This window comes from Schistocerca gregaria, chromosome X (genome assembly GCF_023897955.1).
Source record: "Schistocerca gregaria isolate iqSchGreg1 chromosome X, iqSchGreg1.2, whole genome shotgun sequence".
Taxonomy (NCBI): Eukaryota; Metazoa; Arthropoda; class Insecta; order Orthoptera; family Acrididae; genus Schistocerca; species Schistocerca gregaria.
In genome coordinates, this window is record NC_064931.1 from 536,505,067 (window position 1) to 536,526,494 (window position 21,428).

The 21,428-nt window shown below is 39.4% G+C and overlaps 1 protein-coding gene across 1 annotated transcript in view; it reads right to left on the reverse strand.

Moving 5' to 3' along the window:
• Positions 1 to 2,088: 2,088 nt before the first annotated feature.
• The window catches only part of LOC126298572 (lysosomal aspartic protease-like), a 50,010-nt gene continuing 30,670 nt past the window's right edge, over positions 2,089 to 21,428 (reverse strand). Inside the window, exons 5-9 of the mRNA XM_049989941.1 lie at positions 14,799 to 14,998; positions 14,562 to 14,684; positions 11,633 to 11,792; positions 8,915 to 9,007; positions 2,089 to 2,405 (exon numbers count right to left, since the gene is read on the reverse strand). Coding sequence (XP_049845898.1) covers positions 2,253 to 2,405; positions 8,915 to 9,007; positions 11,633 to 11,792; positions 14,562 to 14,684; positions 14,799 to 14,998 — 729 coding nt within the window. The 3' untranslated portion in view covers positions 2,089 to 2,252. The remainder of the gene's footprint in view (positions 2,406 to 8,914; positions 9,008 to 11,632; positions 11,793 to 14,561; positions 14,685 to 14,798; positions 14,999 to 21,428) is intronic.

Sequence of the window (21,428 nt, forward strand, 5' to 3'; positions counted from 1 at the left end):
ACTTCCAACATAACAGAAATTATTTATATCTTCTATGTTTAGAAGATTTAACATAAAAACTGTAAATTTAAATATACTAAATTTAGCTAAATAGTTATCAGTTAACATCTTTGATAATGATGTCAATCAACTGGCTTTAAATGTTATCTTTTTACTAGTTCTTTGGGAATGCTTGGTGGAAAGTTGTCCAGTAATGGAGAAATGTCGTGTTTGTGAAGCAGTAGAAAGCAAACACTTTGTAGTTGGACCTGATAGCTCACAGAAGCAAATGAATGTTACATTTTGTTATTATGATGATTGAAGGGTTAAAATACAAATATTTATTTTGTTTCATAAACAGAGATTCAAAAGGCTTTCAGAATCCTACCAACAGTGGTTTTTATTCCTACAAAGTAGGCCTGTGCCATTATCGTACTTCTATGTTAGGACAAGGAAGCCAACTTCAAGACAATCAGCTACGCAAAAATTGCATTTTAGTAAAGTGTATACCTTGTTCAATGCAACTCCATTTATAATAATGACAAAAACCCATTCCATCGACAATTCGCTGTATAACCAGTAGTAATGAATTGGTATATTACCATATCCACCAAACAATTCTTCCACTGGTATGAACAGCCACTGCCAAATTCTGAATGACTGGTTGCAGAGCATGTAGCTCAACACAGAATGGTTGATTACAATGGCATCTTACTAAACTATGCCATAAAACCAACGTTTCAGAAACTTCCTGGCAGATTAAAACTGTATGCCGGATTGAGACTCGAACTCGGGACCTTTGCCTTTCGCGGGCAAGTGCTTTACCAACTGAGCTACCCAAGCATGACTCATGCCCCGTCCTAACAGCTTTACTTTTGCCAGTACCTTGTCTCCTACCTTCCAAACTTTACAGAAGCTCTCCTGCGAACCTTGCAGAACTAGCACTCCTGAAAGAAAGGATATTGCAGAGACATGGCTTAGCCACAGCCTGGGGGATGTTTCTAGAATGAAATTTTCACTCTACAGCAGAGTGTGCGCTGATATGAAACTTCCTGGCAGATTAAAACTGTGTGCCGGACCGAGATTCAAACTCGGGACCTTTGCCTTTCGCGGGCAAGTGCTCTACCAACTGAGCTGGGCAAGCACGACTCACACCCCGTCCTCACAGCTTTACTTCTGCCAGTACCTTGTCTCCTACCTTCCAAAATTTACAGAAGCTCTCCTGCGAACCTTGCAGAACTAGCACTCTTGAAAGAAAGGATATTGCGGAGACATGGCTTAGCCACAGCCTGGGGGATGTTTCTAGAATGAAATTTTCACTCTACAGCAGAGTGTGCGCTGATATGAAACTTCCTGGCAGATTAAAACTGTGTAAAGTTGTGAGGACGGGGCGTGAGTCATGCTTGGGTAGCTCAGTTGGTAGAGCACTTGCCCGTAAAAGGCAAAGGTCCTGAGATCGAATCTCGGTCCGGCACACAGTTTTAATCTGCCAGGAAGTTTCATATCAGCGCACACTCCACTGTAGAGTGAAAATTTCATTCTACCAACTTTTCACAACTATACAACTGGGAACAGTTCCTTAGTCTTTCTACTCTCAATTCTCCTGGGCTACAAGTTCATTAGTCCCCATCCTCCACTTACCTCTGCTCCTTTAACTACCATTCTCCTCCCTCCCCTCTCCCAACCCTTTTGCAACCTATTTCCTCGTGTAGAAATTGAAACTCTCCCTGTTTGCATGTGAATGAGTTTCCTCTGTCGCCACATTCATGTCTACTTCCTTGCTGTCCATTCCTTTTCCTTATCGTCACACTACCTAAAGCCTCAACACTTCCACATCCATCAAATAGATGTATTTATCACCTCATTTCAGCTCAAAGGCTGTGATAATATAGTTGTATTATGTCTGTATGCTACGGTCTAAAGAACCATTCAGATTTAATAGCTGAGCTACAATGATGAACTTACAGTATATACCAGCTGACAGCTCAATAATTCCTTTACAAAGTCAGCTGTTACTTTCACTGATACCAATGTTGTAACATACACAACAATTAGAAAAAAAAGAAGAAAATAAAAAAATATATATACAATGACTATAGCTGCAGAGGATTTTTTTTAAATGGCATTTTTATTTATAATAAATCACATAATTATCAAACAAATGAATAGTAAATCAGTCTGTACAATACAGCAGCCTGTTTCAGCCAGAAGAACAGTGATATAATTGAAATGAACACAAATTAGGAGACCACAAGTTTATCATCGACTTTATGCTATAAATTAGCTTTTGCAAATCCGATACGGTCACTATTCATGTCAAACTCTGTGTAATACTGTGCAATAAATGATGCTCCTAGTGACCAAATATTACTTCCTTCATTTCCAACCAGTGCAGATAGGCAGACAGTGAAGCCCCACTTTGTAATCTGAAAGAAAAATAAACTTTTATGTATCATAATGCCCATTTATCTTATGATTGTAAAATAACCTCTTTCACTTTTACGTATGAGTAGGCATGTGATACTGAAAGCTATGGTTATTCAAATGTGGCATTATACTTGACATTTTATAAACACATATGTGAAGAACAATATTAGCTTCCATCACTATACTAGTATCTCAACAGAAACTTTCTCAGGAAGCCTACAAAAAATGGATTCCAACATATCGAAAAGCACACTACTTTTGTATCAGGACACAACAGTTACAAGGAAAAGTGTACTTTCCATGTTTTCACCTATGATTACAGCTCTGTGATATCCTTCAAGCTGATAATTTTCAAGCAAAGTATTGCAATGTTTGAATTTAGCCACCCATTTCTGACCTGTTGAAAATGAAAACTGCACATAAGCCTCCACCAGTTTTGGATAAACTTATGTCAATTATGAGCCACTCACGACAAGTGAATTTTATGACTGCATCATGTTCCAGTTTGCCCATTTAAATATAGCATACACAATTGAGCTTCTATAAAACATATATACAAGACTTGGAAAACTCAAGTTGCCTCTCTACTTCCATTGTTATGCAACATATACCAAAAAATATAAAGCTTATTTCACTGATATCAGTACCATCTTTTAACTAGGCCAAAATATTTTCTTCTTGTCCTTGTTAGTACTACTGTCCCCCCCACACACAAGCAACTTTTGAATGTGCTGCTGTGGGCAACTTTTACAGTGCCACTTGCCTTTCTCTTTTTCATATTCACATCTAATGTACAAGGGAAAAAATCAGAGTTACATTGTAAGTATTGTAATTTTTTCAATTCTCTCTCTGTGGTGCTTGGATCAAACATGTGGATGGAGGGTGTGGTCAGAAGATGGGGGGGTCACCTAATTGCCCTCATACAAGAATAAACTTTGAAATTAATATGAGGTTGTTATTGTAGGAAAAGTGCCTTTCTTGTAGCATCCTAGATGTATGATAAATCCAGCATTTTACAAACAACGTGGAGCAGACACGTGAATCATATAACACTTGTTTATTTTCAGCCTTTTTGATAATTTTACATGGTATGGTCTCATCATATTCAAACAAAACTAAAGTAGAAATTGCACAAAAATATCTATAGACCACCTCATTTTTGAATAAATTACACATTTCAGAATTCTTCAATGGAAAGCAATCTATCAGTATCAGACTTCTATTGCCATTGCCCCTTGGCAGACTGTGAGATGTTATCAACTTAATAGGTCATTACAATGTGTAGTCTGCATTATTGAGAGTTAATTCCTCTTCACTACGATTCTAAGCCAGCACTCATCGGCACATAGTGAATTTACATCAAGTGCCAGTTCTATCCACATTGTCTTCATAACACCTGCACAATTTTGCTACTGCCAACTGCCACTCTAGGACTTATCCATTACACCCAATTAGGGTATCAGCTTTCATTGCTAATCATATTTCAGCATCTGTCATTTGTTGCTCTTTACCTTTTAAATCCAACTTGGAAACAAAACCTATTTTTTTCACAGTTTTATTCTGGATTACCCTCTTAAGTTAAATTGAAATACCAAGCAACAACTTCTTTGGCTTGAACTTCTGGTAGAACCTGAATAAAATTGACACAACAAATTGGTTACAAGGATTTTAGAGCATAACAACATTTATTTATTTATTTATGCATTTATTTTACCTGGCAAGATTAGGGCCTTCAGGCCCTCTCTTACACCTAACCAGGCATACTCAGATTGAACGAGTTACAGTTTCTACTTAACATTAAGGACATATAGCCTATTATGCAGTATTGATGTTAAAGAAAAAAATAGATATTATAACAGTAGTACAATGATAATTATAACAATAAAAAATAATTATAACAATCAATAATAATAATAATAATAATAATAATAGTAATAATAATAATAGTAATAATAATAGTAATAATAATAATAATAATGACTATGTATATGAAAGTAAACATACTTTTCTTTTCTGAATGTCAGTCACATTGTTAGTTGGGAATTTTCTCATTATGTTCTTGCAGCTTGTGAGTTATTCTCATCGAGCACAGACATGAGACGATAGAATGGAGTGAATGAGATATATAAGAGGTAGACAGGTTAGAGGAAGAGAAATAGAACGGTAAAATTCGAAGCTGTGATGGAGAGGAGAAAGAAAGAGATGGGAGGGGCACAAGAATGGTGGCTATACCGTCCCTAATATGTATGTTTTGAGTTCCCTCTTGAATGTTGAGTAGTTCTGGATAAGACGCAGATCACAGGGGAGCGTGTTCCATAGTCGTATGGCTGAGATGGAGAATGACACGGAGAAAGATTTTGTGTTATGTAAAGGTACAGTCAAGATGATAGACGTATCCGATCTGGTGTTGTGATTGTGGAATGATGATAGGTGTTTAATGTGAGAAGATAAGTATTGGGGGCACCAGTGGCTAAGAAATCGATGAAGTAAGCACATCGTGTGGAGATCGCGTGCCGTATGTGGGCGTATCCAACCTAGCTGGGAGTATGAAGGACTGATATGATCATACAACCGAATATTGCACACGTATCTAACGCAAGCATTCATCACTAGCTCGAGGCATCTAGAATTTTCACTATTTGTGCCGTGTTGAACTACATTGCAGTAGTAAAGATTAGGCAAGACTAGTGTTTGGACTAATTTTTGTTTAACATGGGTTGGAAATATTTTTCTAAATTTTTGAATTGCATGTAGGGATGAGAGCGATTTCCGGCAAGCTGTGACTGTTTGTTCTTCCCAGTTTAGGTGTTCATCCAAGATTATTCCAAGGTCTTTTACTGTTTTTTGGTATGGTAGTTGGGTACCATTGAGGAGTATTTGAGGGACTGTTTCGCGAAAGTACCGGCTGATTAACTTTGGATGAGATATAAGTATGACCTGGGATTTCTTGGGGTTTAGTTTCAGACCTAGGTTCTGTGCCCATCGAGAAACAGAGCAAAGATCTGCGTTCATACTCGCTACTGCGCCAGCAATGTTCTTGGGGCTTGCACTTATGTACAGTTGGATGTCGTCGGCATAAAGATGGTAGTTGCAGGAGTGAATCACTGAAGAAATATCATTAATGTACAGTGAGAAGAGTAGTGGACCAAGGACGGAGCCTTGGGGAACTCCAGAGCGCACGCTTTTCCATGATGACTTTTCCGACCCACAAATGACTTGTTGACTTCTGTTTTTGAGGTAGCTGTCGAACCATTGTATTGCGCTGTTTGAGAAATTCAGCTGTTTCATTTTAATTAGTAATATATCGAAGTCAACTGTGTCAAAAGCCTTGCTAAAGTCAAGCAGTGTTAGGATAGTAGCTTCACGTCTGTCCATAGCATGTTTAATGTCATCAGTTACTTTGATTAATGCGGTTGCTGTACTATGGTGCTTTCGAAAGCCTGACTGATATTCGTCATGGATGTTATGAGTTTTGAGGTAATCCGTCAGTTGTTCATGGACGATGTGCTCTAGGGCTTTAGAAATTGCAGGTAGTATGCTGATTGGCCTGTAGTCACCTGACGACTTAGGGTTGTCAGTCTTGGGTATAGGCTTAATTAAACTTTGCTTCCACTCCGTAGGATATGTACTACTGACAAGAGACAGGTTGAAGATGTCTGTGATAACTGGAATAATACTGTCTACGACGTTCTTAATCATGCCAATGCTCACTCCATCATTTCCTACTGCCTCGGAAGAGATTCTCATAATTGCCTTGTGTACTGTGCCGGTAGTGACATGTTTTAGGAAAAACTTGTCTAACATTATTACTCATCTATGATTGAAGTTATGTAGATTGCATCTTCACTGAGGAACAGCTGTGAACATACTGCTACTGCCGTTACTTTCTAGCCTGGTGTGCTCAAGAACTCACTCCACTGGTGGAGAAGTTTTCTCCTCAGGAGGAGTCTTTTTCATTTATGGCAGTACAACTCATACAATCAAGTGTCTTGAGAGGTTTTGTGTCTTCAGCAGGAATTGCCACTGGGCCACATTTGTGTGTAATGGGAAGGATGGAAGGAAAGAAGGAAGAAAAATTAAGAGTTTAATGTAATACTGCCATTGAGGTCATTAAAGACGGAGCACAAGCTCAGATTGTCTCAAGGATGGGGAAGAAAATAGCCCATGCTATTTCATAGGCACTATGCTGGCATTTGCCTGGAGAGATATGGGGAAATTACAGGAAATCTAAATCTGGATGGTCAGACATGAATTTGAACCATTTTCCCCCCAGTAACAAGTCCAGTGTGCTAAGCACACAATGAGGGACTTAGCAACAAGGCATAAGTTGATGTTGGCATTTTTTCTGCTCGAGCTCAGGATGATGTGTCTCATATATAGCCAGCCTCAAATAACATTGTCTTATACCAAATGTGATAGACCTAAAGTCATGTGTTAAAGTGCTGAATCTGAATTGTCCTTCACTCTAACAAGTCCACAAAATTGTTGATCAGTAGTAATTTTTATGCAGGCAGCTGAAAATACCATTTACATAATAACCAGTTCAATTTCACCATTCTCATATGGGTCACCAGCATCACTGTTATTTGTCATGCTGCTCCAGGTACTAAACAACACAAGATCAAAATGCCCTAACTGAAATGCCCCTTTATATGACATCAGAATGTCGTAGCAGCACCAGGTAAACCACGCAGCCGACATCAGAGCTACAGGTGGATACAATAATCTGCAATATAAACATTCTCTCACCACTAGTGCAGACAAGTCCATACTGAAACTGACAGAACAGCTAGGTTCTGGAAGCCAGAGGTAGAGTATTTGAAACATATTCTCATTAAATAGGAGCTATGGCTGATTACTTCTCAACTAAATGCCATCCTTTGAGTCTCCATACCTTGTAGCATTGCCAAAATAAAATTTGTGATTTGGAACATTAATTAATATCTCAAGATTCCTCCCAGATGCAGGCACAATTATAGTATTGATGTACACATCCTGTTTTGCACACCTGAAAGAACCAGTAGTCATCTTAAAATAGCTTTTCTCAAACAGAGAAAACCACATGAGCCACCTGGTGTCCACCTACAGAGTTCCTTTCAAGTTGGTTATCACCCACAAGCCCTTTTGATGATTTTTCTCATCACATAGCAGAATGACTTCAGTTTAAGGCATTGTTATTGTGTTATTACAATCACTGCATTCATTTTAAACACACATCCTGCCACATCAATGCGGATACCTAGTCCCATTTTCTAGCCAGGTAATAACAATTTTGACATTAAAGTGGAAATTTACTGCCAGCCATAGGACCAGCCTTTGTGACCCTTCCATTAAAGGTTCAATGCAGATGCAAAAGTGAGAGCCTACACATTATACTGCACCTACTGCTACATGTGATACGACTGGCATCACAGTTTAAATTTAGATCTACAATGGTTTAAAACTCATGTCAAGGCATTCTCCTCATTTCCATGAGGTAGATCACATTTTAATCTCTGTAGCCAAAGAGACACATCATGTCATGTGCTCTGCATTTCCAGTGGTTATTCCTTTTAAGTGTCACCTGCCTTGAGTAGAATTTATATAGAATGCTAGTTTTATTTTCATTGTCCACAGCATGCTACATCAGCAGCTGATCAATATCTCTGCTAGTGCCAGTTGTTATTCTGTAACTTATTGAGTCACAGCCACTCTTCGTATCACATTCAATATTATTGTCTTCACTGCATTTGAAAGCCTGAAATCCCAGGCATCTCCTCATTTAGTTTGAATCTTTCATACAAACTGAATAAAATTGGTACCTATTCTGAAATTGTGTCTGTCAGCCTTCGGGCAGTTGCAACACACTGAAAATAATGAAACATGATGTGCTTGGCATCCATAAATACCAGCCCGGGTTTTCTGTAAGAGGATAGACAGCTTGAGGGCACTCATTTATTTATTTCTTTGTTTTTGAAATCTACATGTAATTACTTATGTTCATGTATCATGGAATGTACTATTCTTGCAATGTCTGACCTATTCAGTATTGCAATAGTGACCTACAAAACAGCTACTAAAACGAAGCTGATAGCATTAAAATATACTTTCTGCAAGTAATATGTTATTTCTTGAGGGTGAGCTTATTTTGCTGTTTTTAGTTGATAGTGTGGTGAGCCAGTTGACTTCTGATTCCATTACTACAGTGTTGCTTCATATAACTTCAGCTTACTTTAAAAAATATTAGTTTCCACTGTGGTCAACATGCAGTTTCTTTCCCTCTACATGAAATTATATTGCATCTTATTTTCAGAACCTTTAGCGCACCTAAATGTATAACACAGTTACTTTCAGAAAAGCTATATCATCTGAAAGAGAAACAACAAATTATAGAGTGAAAATTCACACAACGTTCTTGGAAATTAGAGCCACTGTAGATAATCCAGACTAAGGTAACATTTATTCAAACCTTTACATTAATTAAAAACAGATACTACGGAAAAGTAATTTATTACATATTGAACCTTACCTCTTGTACATAATCAGGACCCTTGAGCGTAAAATTTTTTCCCTGCAGGACAAAATGAATAGCGGGGAGTTTGATCACCTTGTTACATGGAACCTTTTTGAAGGAAAAATAAACACATAATTAATAAGTTCATAATGGAAAACTATTTGGAGTTTGTTTGTTTGGCAGATTTATACAAAACTTGACTACATATGAAAATACAATGATACACTGGTCACAGCTAATGTTTGGCTGACTTATATAAAACTTGACTACATTTGAAAATACAATAATACACTGAGGTGACAAAAATCATGGGATACCTTATAATATCATGTTGGACCTCTTTTTGCCTGGTGTAGTGCAGCAACTTGACATGGCATGGGCTCACGAAGTCATTAGGAGACCCTGGAGAAGTACTGAGCTATGCTGCCTCTACAGTCATCCATAACTGTGAAAGTGTTGCCGATGCAGGACTGTGTGCACAAACTGACCCCTGAATTATGTCCCATAGACATTTGATGGGATTCATGTTGGGCAATCTGGGTGGCTAAATCGTTAGCTCGAAGTGTCCAGAATGTTCTTCAAACCAAATGTGAACATTGTGGTCTGGTAACATGGTGTATCGTAATCCATAAAACTTACATTATTATTCGGGAACATGAAGTCCATGAGTGGTTGAATGGTCTTCAAGAAGCAGCCGAACATAGCCATTTCCAGTCAATGATTCGTTCAAATGGACCAGAGGACCCAACCCATTCCATGTAAATACAACTCACACCATTATGGAGCCACCACTAGCTTGCATACAGCCTTGTTGACAATTTGGGTCCATGGCTTCACGGGGTCTGCAGCACACTCGAACCCTACCAGCAAAACTTACCAACTGAAATTAGAATTCATTTGTCATCTAGGATCCAACTAGTATGGTTGCAATTCTTGGAGAGCTGCTGCAGCTGATGATGTACTGTAGGCAAAGGCACTCTTGGCAGTCATCTACTGCCATAGCCCATTAATGCCAAATTCTGCTGCACTGTCTTAGATGAGACATTCATCATTTGTCCCACATTGATTTCTGCAGTTATTTCACACAGCATTGACAATTCTACACAAACACTGCTGCTCTCATTCATTAAGCGAAGGCCATCGGCCACTGCACTGTCTGTGCTGAGATATAATACCTGAAATGTGGTATTCTCGGCACACTCTTGACACTCTGGATCTCAAATACTGACTTCCAAAATGGATTGTCCCATGCATCTAGATCCAAATGTCATTCCGTGTTCAAAGTCTGCTAATTCCCACTGTGCAGCCATAAACATGTCGGAACCCTTTTCACATGATCTACATGAGTGCAAATGACAGCTCTGCCAATGCAGTGCCCTTTTATACCTCGTGTGTGTGATACTATTGCCATCTGTATAAGTGCAAACACAGAGTACCAACACATTTCCCTGGGGCACATCTGAAGTTACTTCTACCTCAGTCGATGATTAGCCATCCACAACATGTTGTGTCCTCCTTACAAACAAATACCCAATCCAGCTACAAATTTAGTTTGAAACCCAATCTGAATGCACGTTTGTTAATAAATGTCAGTGTGGTACAGACTCAAAAAGCTTTTCAGAAGACAGGAAATACTGCAGCTACACAACTGCCTTGATACATGGATTTCAGTGTGTCATGTGAAAAAAGGCACAAATTACATTTAACATGGCCAATGTTTTTGGAATCCATATGGGTTCGATGGAGAAGACCTTGTGTTCAAGGTAACTCATTATATTTGAGGTCAGAATATGTTCGGGCATGTCCAAAAGAACAGACATCATGCATTAATATAACTGATTTGCCTCGATAGCCTATGAATCTGCCACCTTCAGAGCATATGCACAATCACGTTTGACCTCCTGTGAGAATCTCAAAGTAGCGATCAAGGGGGGGGGGGGGGTGTATGGATGGGGAAACGAGATAGGTGCAGTTGGTGGGGATGTTGGTGAGCCTAGGGGCATACTGAGATAGTCGATGCAATTGTGATAAACTGTGACTGGGTGGTGCAATGGTTAACATAACTTCCTACTATGCAGAGGAGCCTGGGTTCAAATACTAATCTGGAACAAAATTGACACTCGTTTGCACTGATTCTGCACGAAGTCCCAATGCAGCTGATGTCATGAATTCCTTACCTTACCTTTCCTTTTCCTCCCACTCCTCATTCAAGTTGCATAACATTCCTCAAATATATCAGATCTATTTGTTGTTATGAGATTGAATGAATTCTCATGATGAGTGGTTTTGAGAGAAGGCATTTAGTTTTGCTTTGCAGGATCTCTTGTCATGCCAATTACTTTCAAAACTTCAATTATTGCATTGATTCAGACTGTTTGTTGTCAGCATTTTCAATTTTGGGAAATCTTAGATACACAAATAAGTAACTTCCTGCACATAAAACATGAGAAGAACAAAGATCAGGACACCTTTTACCTGCAAATTTTGATCATGTTTACTGTCAGAAGACAACTTCTACAAACAGTTTTCATAACAGTTACTCTCAGGATGTGAATGTCTTGAAAATTTTTTAATAAAAGTTACTGACTCTCCAGAAAAGCACATGTAGTCAAAACGTGGTGTCCTAATCAAAATTACTCTATGTCCTAACATGTAAATTTATCATGTACACCAGTAAATAAATGCAACACTCCTTATATCGTTACACGGTGAGGAAGGAAAAGCCGTGCTTACCCGATACCGCCCCAGGACAAATGGTGACACTGGCAATAGTTCATGAATTTTTTCAATTTCCGATGCCGGACCAGTTATTGTTGTGGTACTTGTATCAATAAGTGCTTCACAACCCTTTTCACAAAATGGAATCAGTTTTGTTCCAAGGTCGACATCTATTCTGTACATATGAATGAAAAGAACAGTTATGTCAACAAGTTTAATATATCAACAGGCATGAAGAAGTTTGCTATAAATTTCAACATTCTAATATAACGTATGCTTCATGCAGTTATCCACCTACGTCTCAAATCAACTTTGAGAAAGCAAAGTAGTGCTTCAATCTTAGAAGGTGCAAGAAACACTCTCTATGTTAAAACTCCCCCTTTGAACTATCTTCTTTGAAAAATTTTAAATATTATGAGATAAGACTGACATTACCATCTTATATCAGCGTCTGTTAATTCCAGAAGAGTAAGCCGAGAGTCAAGTACAGTTAATATTTCTTTTCTTACAGCAGTTGACTGCTGCAGCACCCGTCTTACAGGAACCTAAGTCATATCAGAGATTGGTAAGTGACTAATAATGTCACATATGGAATAAATATGCAATTTTCACTGTCCTCTCTGCAGCTGGAAAAAGCATACTGAGTTTGTAACGACGCTAAGTGAACACTAGTGCCTTCCTGACAAATAACAACATGATCACTGCTCTTAAGCACTCGACATACACCCACTCTTTTGATATACATCTCGTCCTTTCCAGTTGAGAAACCAACACTTCAATTCCAAAGACAACAAACAAGTAGAATCATAAAGAAATTTAGTAAACAAGAACTTTTACTACTTTCTTCTACAAAATTCTTGGCATGTTTGGATAGCATTATGTACTGAAAAAAATCTTAACATTCAATGTACAAAGCATTTACTACATGACTGAAAGTGATGGTGGAAGAAACATGCACAAAACTTCAAAGCTGTCTTATTGAGAAACATTAGACATGCCTTAATAGCCCATTACATACACACAGTATAGTATGTGACAGTAAGTGACTCCAGTATTAAGTATTCCTAATCTTACCAGAGCTGGAGCTTGGAAAAAACAACTGTCTGAGCAGGCCCGAGTTCTGATTTGTCTGACACTGATATATGTGAGTAGCAAAATAATTCACTACAGATATGGTAATTGAATTTTAACACCTACTCTTGAAAACTGCATTTCTTTTTAAATGACTTTTAACACATCTATAGACTATTTTCTCAGTACTTCAAGATGGAGTCACAAACACATTATAAAACCATTTATCTTCCTTTACCCTTGCTCAATCTTTTCTGTCAGTTTGCTTTCTTAGAATGTACATTCTTCGACAACATGTTTTATAGTAAGGGAAGATAACCATCAATACCCAATACTGCATTCTCATAAAGATCTGTTGCTTTGACTCTACTTTGGCCAGGCTACCTTTTGTATGTAATGTAATGTCCCATAAAATTAATACAATAGTCACTTGTCCCATTGCAAGAGTCTTCCTCTGAGAGACAATAATCCATCCTGCTGGTTTCCTGGTGGAAAATTTGTCTGTACACTGTATCCTGTTTTTATTTTTGTCTCTCATACAATCCAACACCTGACTATGTCTGAAATATAGTTGTAGCAGCAGTGGGTACCTAGGTAAATAACACTGTGAACTTGAAATAAAGAGTATATTGCAGTAAATAGGCTGATATGAAACTTCCTGACAGATTAAAACTGTGAAATAGGCTGATATGTTGCATGACATTGTTTTCTTGTTGTGAATACATTATTTTTTTTATTATCCACTTGTTCATATTGTTACATCCATGCCTCAGATTGACATGTACAATGATGCTGAACTTAGTGCCATTTCTACTATGGCTTCCACATGGTTACGTGAGACATCTAAACAACGTATCTCCCAGCTCATAAAACACATTCAAAGACAATAGTTGTTCCAGAGACAAAGCTGACAATTCATACTCCTGAGCATACAGTTCACTCTCATTTACAGTGTAATTTTTTAAAAATCTTTGACCATTTAGGTAACAGTGACACTGTTGTCATAGGTACAAATGTTTGTGCAACAGCCTCTGTGCTTGTCATAAATGACTGAAGCCTGACCCGTATGAAAATGATAGTCCTATTCCATAAATATTTGGACCAACTCCATTGTCTTAGCAACCGACAAATCTGTTAGACAACAAAATTTAACAGTTACATGTTTGTTTGTGCCTCAATTCCAACTTTGTCATAAGTGAACAAAATTGATGTTGATAGGCCAAGAGTTGCATGTTATTAATGATAAACTGCACTATAACCAGAAAAGGGTGGGATTAGATATTTCAGCTGTACTTTCCACTCAATGAAATTGTATGAGCTCTTTATATTATTCTGTTGCAGTTTTTATTCTGAATCCCTGATTAATGGTAAGTTTGTTACTTGGTAGTTTAAAGATTCTAATGCACAGAAAGTTGGACAAAAACAATGTGTTGATAATGGAACAAAACAGTAACATATCATGTACTGAAGTAGATATACATGGTATTCTGTTACATGCTACAAAAAATTCTAATATGACAGAGGGGGGGGAGAGGGGGAGAGAGAGAGAGAGAGAGAGAGAGAGAGAGAGAGAGAGAGAGAGAGAGAGAGAGAGAGAGAGAGAGGGGGGGGGGGGGGAGGGGGGAGAGAGAGAGAGAGAGTGGGGGGGGGGGGGGGAGGGAGGAGAGACAAATGGAATAAGTGGTGAAAGTTGGGCAGGAGCACTTAATTCAGTATGCAATCTGCAGTTTACATATAAAGAAATGCTTCACTGGTGTCCTCTGGTGCTGCAACAGCAAATTTATCAACATTTTCTGATTAGTCTATCTTGTATTTCTATATTCACAGTATTAAAAAAATAAATAAATAAATAAATAAATTCTCTGACACTAACTTATCCATATGGAACTGCCAATACTCCTTCTTTGTTATTGGAAGATATGTAAAGCTTCCATTGTAATGTTTTTTCTCTGAAGCTCCTAGTATTAGATTGCCACCTCTGTCTGTTGTCCTGTCTCTGTGGGACAAAGAAAATCTTATATAATGACATGTCTACACTATAAGGATAATTAATTTCTATTATTTGGAGTTCTGCCTATTCTAAAAAGCAGAATAATTTATTTTATTTTACCTGTTTATATAGAAAGAGAATATTGGAGGGGCTTTGATCAGGTTTTGTTTCATTATATTGTAAAAGACTGGAACAACATTATCTATGGAAAGACTGTCATATGCCAGTCCCACTACCCCATCTGCAATACTAAATAAGTACATCATTGGCAGCTTCACAATTTCGGCAAAAGTCTGATTTTCAACTACAAGATGACCAATCTGAAACAGAATAATAGAGTTCATGTGACAAAAGTTTATGTGACGCATAACAGTAAACAAATTTATTAGTCATACCAAAGAAGTATGCCCTACAGTATTAACTCTGTTATAAAGTTCACTTTCATTTTATTACATAACACAGATTCTGTGGTGATAGGTGCCAATGGGATTGTAAATTCCACCAGACTACCAAAGAGCTTATTAATTTATAGAAGAACTCTATGACCAGTGGTTAGAGAGAATAAATTAGTTCACTTTTTTTATATGATGTTTATTAAATACAAATACAAACTCCACAATTGCTGTTTTTCATTTTAATTATGATCTAAGGCTCTATTATCCCTTTTTTCCACAGAAAATTCCACACTGGCTGTATGAATGATTTTTATTAAATCTGTGACCGGTTTCGCACCACTTATTGGTGCATTCTCAGGCAATCTGTACAAAAAATAATATAATAAGAGCTCATATAAACTATTCGATCCCCCAATTCTGAGGTACAAATTAAACTTTTAAACAACCATTTTTTTTTAATGAAACAAGAAAAGTACTCACATATACTATTTATAACATAGTAATGTTGAACACTGCCCTGTAGCCACTCCCCACCATTCACGTCCAATATACTGTCATCTGGTGAAATCAGTAGTTAAAATTTAAAAATATTTTTTAAATGATGGAAATGGCAATGACCTAGAAAATAAAAATAAAATACGATGCTGAAAAAAGTGGTGCGAATCCGGTCGCAGATTTAATAAAAATCATTCATACAGTCAGTGTATAATTTTCTTTGGAAAAATGCCGAAGATTGGCTGTGGTTGCCTGCCCTACAAAACAATCAATTATCCCTCTTTGACACAGCTAGTATTAGTGGAAAATTGACTACTTCTTTGCCCAATAAATTTTATACCACTTTGGTAATCTTTCCCTTGAGTGAATTTTTCTTTCATAGTAATCACATCTGCTTCATGTGTGCTGAAATACTAATTTATATTTACTTTAAATCATGAAGATGTAATTTGAAAAAACACTAACATAAACAGAAAGAATGCAATCATATATTAATCTGGTCTCCCTTCCTTGATTTAGTGATCATTACTCTTTTACACACTTGGCATCCACTTATAAAAGGACACATTGCTAAAAATATGGCTGGTTAAAGTGAGACAACATAAGAGGCAATCTAATGTAGGTTACACAGAATATTACATCACTGGAATAAAGTGAGATTTCAGGTCTTGGCGTCTTCCCCATATGAATTGAAATCAACAATCTTATGTTTTGTGTAATTATGGTGTAGTCAGGAGGAGTTGATGTACAGTTTGGTTAAATGACGTAGTATGTTAACAATCAACACAACAGTTCCAACTACACTGATGGAAAAAGAATTGCGACATCAAAAAATTCTTAACATAAAGTAATGAAATAGAGGGAGTACATCTGTCTACGTCACATATTTAAATGATTAACAAAAAAATGGTTCAAATGGCTCTGAGCACTATGGGACTCAACTGCTGTGGTCATTAGTCCCCTAGAACTTAGAACTACTTAAACCTAACTAACCTAAGGACATCACACACATCCATGCCCAAGGCAGGATTCGAACCTGCGGCTGTAGCAGTCGCACGGTTCCGGATTGCGCGCCTAGAACCGCGAGACCACCGCGGCCAGCAAAATGATTAACATTTCAAGATCGCAGGCTAATGTAAGTGCAAGATAAGCCACTCCAAATGTGAAACGCTGGTATATTAATAACTAGTGTAACTGCCAGAATGTTGAATGTAAGCATGCAAATGTGCATGCATTTTGTTGTACAGGTGCCAAACGTCAATTTGTGGGATGCAGTTCCATGCCTGTTCCACCTGATCAGTCAATACAGAGACAGCTGTTACTACTGGTTGTAGATGACGCTGGAGTTGTCGTCCGATGATGTTCCAGATGTGCTTGATTGCAGAGAGATTTGGTGATCAAGCATGCCAAGGCAACATGTAGACACACTGTAAAGGCTATTGGGTTACAACAGCGGTATGTGAGAGAGCATTATCCTGTTGAGAAATATTCCCTGGAATGCTGTTTATGAATGGCAGCACAACAAGTCAAATCACCAGACTGACATACAAAATTTGCAGTCAGGGTGCATGGCATAATCCTGAGAGTGATCTTGCAGTCATATGAAATCATACCCCAGGGCATAATTCACAGGTGTAGCTGCAGTGTGTCTAGCACGCAGACAGGTTGGTTGCAGGCCCTTTGGCCGCCTCCTAACCAACATACAGCCATCACTGGCACCAAGACAGAACTAGTTTCCATTAGAAAACAAGAAAACACAACAGACTTCCACCATACCCTCCAATGAACTCTCACTTGACACCACTGAAGTCACATACGGCATTTGGTTGGGATCGGTGTAATGCACACTACAGGGTGTCTGGCTTGGAGCTGTCCTTGAAGTAACAAATTTTTAACAGTTTGTTGTGTCACTGTGTTGCCAAATGCAGCTAAAATTGCCACTGCAGGTGCAGTACAGTGCAGCCAGAGCCATACCCAGAACACAATGGTCTTCCTTATCCGTACTGCCATGTGGCCATCAGGAATCCGTCTTCTTGCATCGTTACATTCTCATGACCACTGCTGCCAGCAATCATGTACAGTGGCTACATTCTTGCCAAGCCTGTCTCCAGTACTGCAGAAATGAGGTGCTGATAATAGTTTTTTTTAATTTTTTTTTTACCTTAAAGACATTCTTGACTTACATCAACTTACCACCTCCGACCTCAAAGGTGGGAAATGCCCATACCATTATAGTATGTATTTAAAGTAAATTCTATTTCCATCTTCATAGTGGTGCTACTAGTGCCACTCTTATGCCACTGGTGTGAAATTTGAACAGGCATCATATCTCAGATGTAGTATAGTGGGAACTTCTGCCACTGAATGTATCAGGATGACCAAATATACAGGTGGGAAGAGGTAGAAGGCACCGTATTAAGACTCATCTTAACTTTCCAAGTGGTTTATTGTTTCCAACTACAGTGCCCCCATTCCTCTCGATCTGCGTCACTGGGTCCCGCAATGCTGAAGGACACCACTTCGCTGTCTGCGAAACGGCTTGGCGCGCAATCGCTGCCCCAGCAACCCGTGCATGCACTGTGTGTCGGCCTTGTATGCCAGCGTAGTTGCGGTGTCATCAGGACGCTGGCGATTGACTCAGCGGTAGGCATCCCTGCCGACTCAGTGTCGCTTTGTGTGAGCCGCAGGCGGCCAGCTGCATGCTTTTCGTTGGCGTGAATGAGACCCCGGCGACAACAAGCGCCCGCAATCCGGCCTCTGAATCTGCAGCCCTCGCCTCGGGATGCCTCCGGCGTGTGTTGGAAGCCAGGATGACTGCCCGCGGTAGTGAGCTGTGGAGTGGCCCACCACTGGCTGGCTACGGACCCCGCGTCGGCCTCAGAGGGTCGAACCAGCAACCTGCCATAGACTGGAATGCTGGCACCCCATTTGCTGCTGCGTGTAGCTGGTGGTGTGGCACACCCTGCCGTCCAGGGGAGCTGCCACACTTGAATAAATCTTGTTAGAAACCTGCACCTATTTATATGCAGCTGTGCACCTCTGTTTTGCCATATGTGCCGCTTCGCGTCACGTACTCATAACACGCTAGGTTGGCCAGTGGGCCCCTTCTTCCTGTGATTTGTAACATGCACGTATACTCTTCCAGCAATTTGATGGCCCTGTGGCCTCTATTCTAGTTTGCAACTGCTGGTATGCGTAACTCACTGCAATCTGGCCCGCCCCTGGCTATAACTTGTGCTCAGAATATTGCACAAAACTAACTTTCCCTATCCTAAACAGTGGTGCCTCTACAGTAGAAAGATCCTAATTCTAACAATGGTTGCATAGTCTGTGCATCAGCTCCACAAAAGCAAAACAAAGTCAGGTCAGGAGTTCACTACACTCAGCTGGCGGCTACACGGGTAGCGGAGCTGTGTGGCGTGGACTGGGCGGTTTTTTAGGTTAGAAGGCCTCGGGAAAGTGCGGGATGGGCTGCAATGTCAAAGGGTGCTTGGCAATTACAGGACGTGCTTGGATCAAGGAAGAGTCGGAATTATAGTTGTAAATTGTTGTAGTTGCCCTGGAAAAGTCCCTGAGCTTCAAGCGCTAATAGAAAGCACAGAAGCTGATATCGTTATAGGTACAGAAAGCTGGCTAAAGCCTGAAATAAGTTCTGCAGAAATTTTTACGAAGTCTCAGACGGTGTTCAGGAAAGATAGATTAGGCAGAATTGGTGGTGGAGTGTTTGTGTCTGTCAGTAGTGGTTTATCTTGTAGTGAAGTCGAAGTACATACTCCGTGCGAATTGGTGTGGGTGGAGGTTATACTTAACAGCCGAATTAAGTTAATAATTGGCTCCTTCTACCGACCCCCAGACTCCGATGATACAGTTGCGGAACAGTTCAGAGAAAGTTTGAGTCTCGTAACAAATAAATACCCCACTCATACGGTTATAGTTGGTGGGGACTTCAACCTACCCTCGGTATGTTGGCAAAAATACTTGTTCAAAACCGGTGGTAGGCAGAAAACGTCTTCCGAGATTGTCCTAAATGCTTTCTCCGAAAATTATTTCGAGCAGTTAGTCCACGAACCCACGCGAATTGTAAATGGTTGCGAAAACACACTTGACCTCTTAGCCACAAACAATCCAGAGCTGATAGAGAGCATCATGACTGATACAGGGATTAGTGATCACAAGGTCATTGTAGCTAGGCTCAATACCATTTCTTCCAAATCCATCAGAAACAAACGCAAAATAATTTTATTTAAAAAAGTGGATAAAGTGCCACTATAAGCCTTCCTAAAAGACAATTTCCATTCCTTCCGAACTGACTATGCGAATGTAGACAAGATGTGGCTCAAAATCAAAGATATAGTAGCAACAGCAATTGAGATATTCATACCTCATAAATTGGTAAGAGATGGAACGGACCCCCGTGGTACACAAAAAAGGTCCGAACGCTGTTGCAGAGGCAACGGAAAAAGCATGCGATGTTCAGATGAACGCGAAATCCCGAAGATGGGCTAAAATTTACAGACGCGCGAAATTTGGCACGTACTTCGATGCGAGATGCCTTTAATAGGTTCCACAACGAAACATCGTCTCGAAATTTGGTAGAAAATCTGAAGAAATTCTGGTCGTATGTAAAGTACACAAGCGGCAAGACGCAGTCAATACCTTCACTGCGCAGTGCCGATGGTACTGTTATCGATGACTGTGCCGCTAAAGCGGAGTTATTGAACGCAGTTTTCCGAAATTCCTTCACCAGGGAAGACGAATGGAATATTCCAGAATTTGAAACACGAACATCTGCTAGCATGAGTTTCTTAGAAGTAGATACCTTAGGGGTTGCGAAGCAACTCAAATCGCTTGATACGGGTAAGTCTTCAGGTCCAGATTGTATACCGATTAGGTTCCTTTCAGATTACGCTGATACTATAGCTCCCTACTTAGCACTTATATACAACCGCTCGCTCACCGATAGATCTGTACCTACAGATTGGAAAATTGCGCAGGTCGCACCAGTGTTCAAAAAGGGTAGTAGGAGTAATACATTTAACTACAGACCTATATCACTGACGTTGGTTTGCAGTAGGGTTTTGGAGCATATACTGTATTCAAACATTATGAATCACCTCGAAGGGAACGATCTATTGACACATAATCAGAATGGCTTCAGAAAACATCGCTCTTGTGCAACGCAGCTAGCTCTTTATTCGCACGAAGTAATGGCCGCTATCGACAGGGGATCTCAAGTTGATTCCGTATTTCTAGATTTCCGGAAAGCTTTTGACACCGTTCCTCATAAGCGACTTCTAATCAAGCTGCGGAGCTATGGGGTATCGTCTCAGTTGTGCGACTGGATTCGTGATTTCCTATCAGGAAGGTCGCAGTTCGTAGTAATAGATGGCAAATCATCGAGTAAAACTGAAGTGATATCAGGTGTTCCCCAGGGAAGCGTCCTGGGACCTCTACTGTTCCTGATCTATATAAATGACCTGGGTGACAATCTGAGCAGTTCTCTTAGACTGTTCGCAGATGATGCTGTAATTTACCGTCTAGTAAGGTCATCCGAAGACCAGTATCAGTTGCAAAGCGATTTAGAAAAGATTGCTGTATGGTGTGTCAGGTGGCAGTTGACACTAAATAACGAAAAGTGTGAGATGATCCACACGAGTTCCAAAAGAAATCCATTGGAATTCGATTACTCGATAAATAGTACAATTCTCAAGGCTGTCAATTCAACTAAGTACCTGGGTGTTAAAATTACGAACAACTTCAGTTGGAAGGACCACATAGATAATATTGTGGGGAAGGTGAGCCAAAGGTTGCGTTTCATTGGCAGGACACTTAGAAGATGCAACAAGTCCACTAAAGAGAC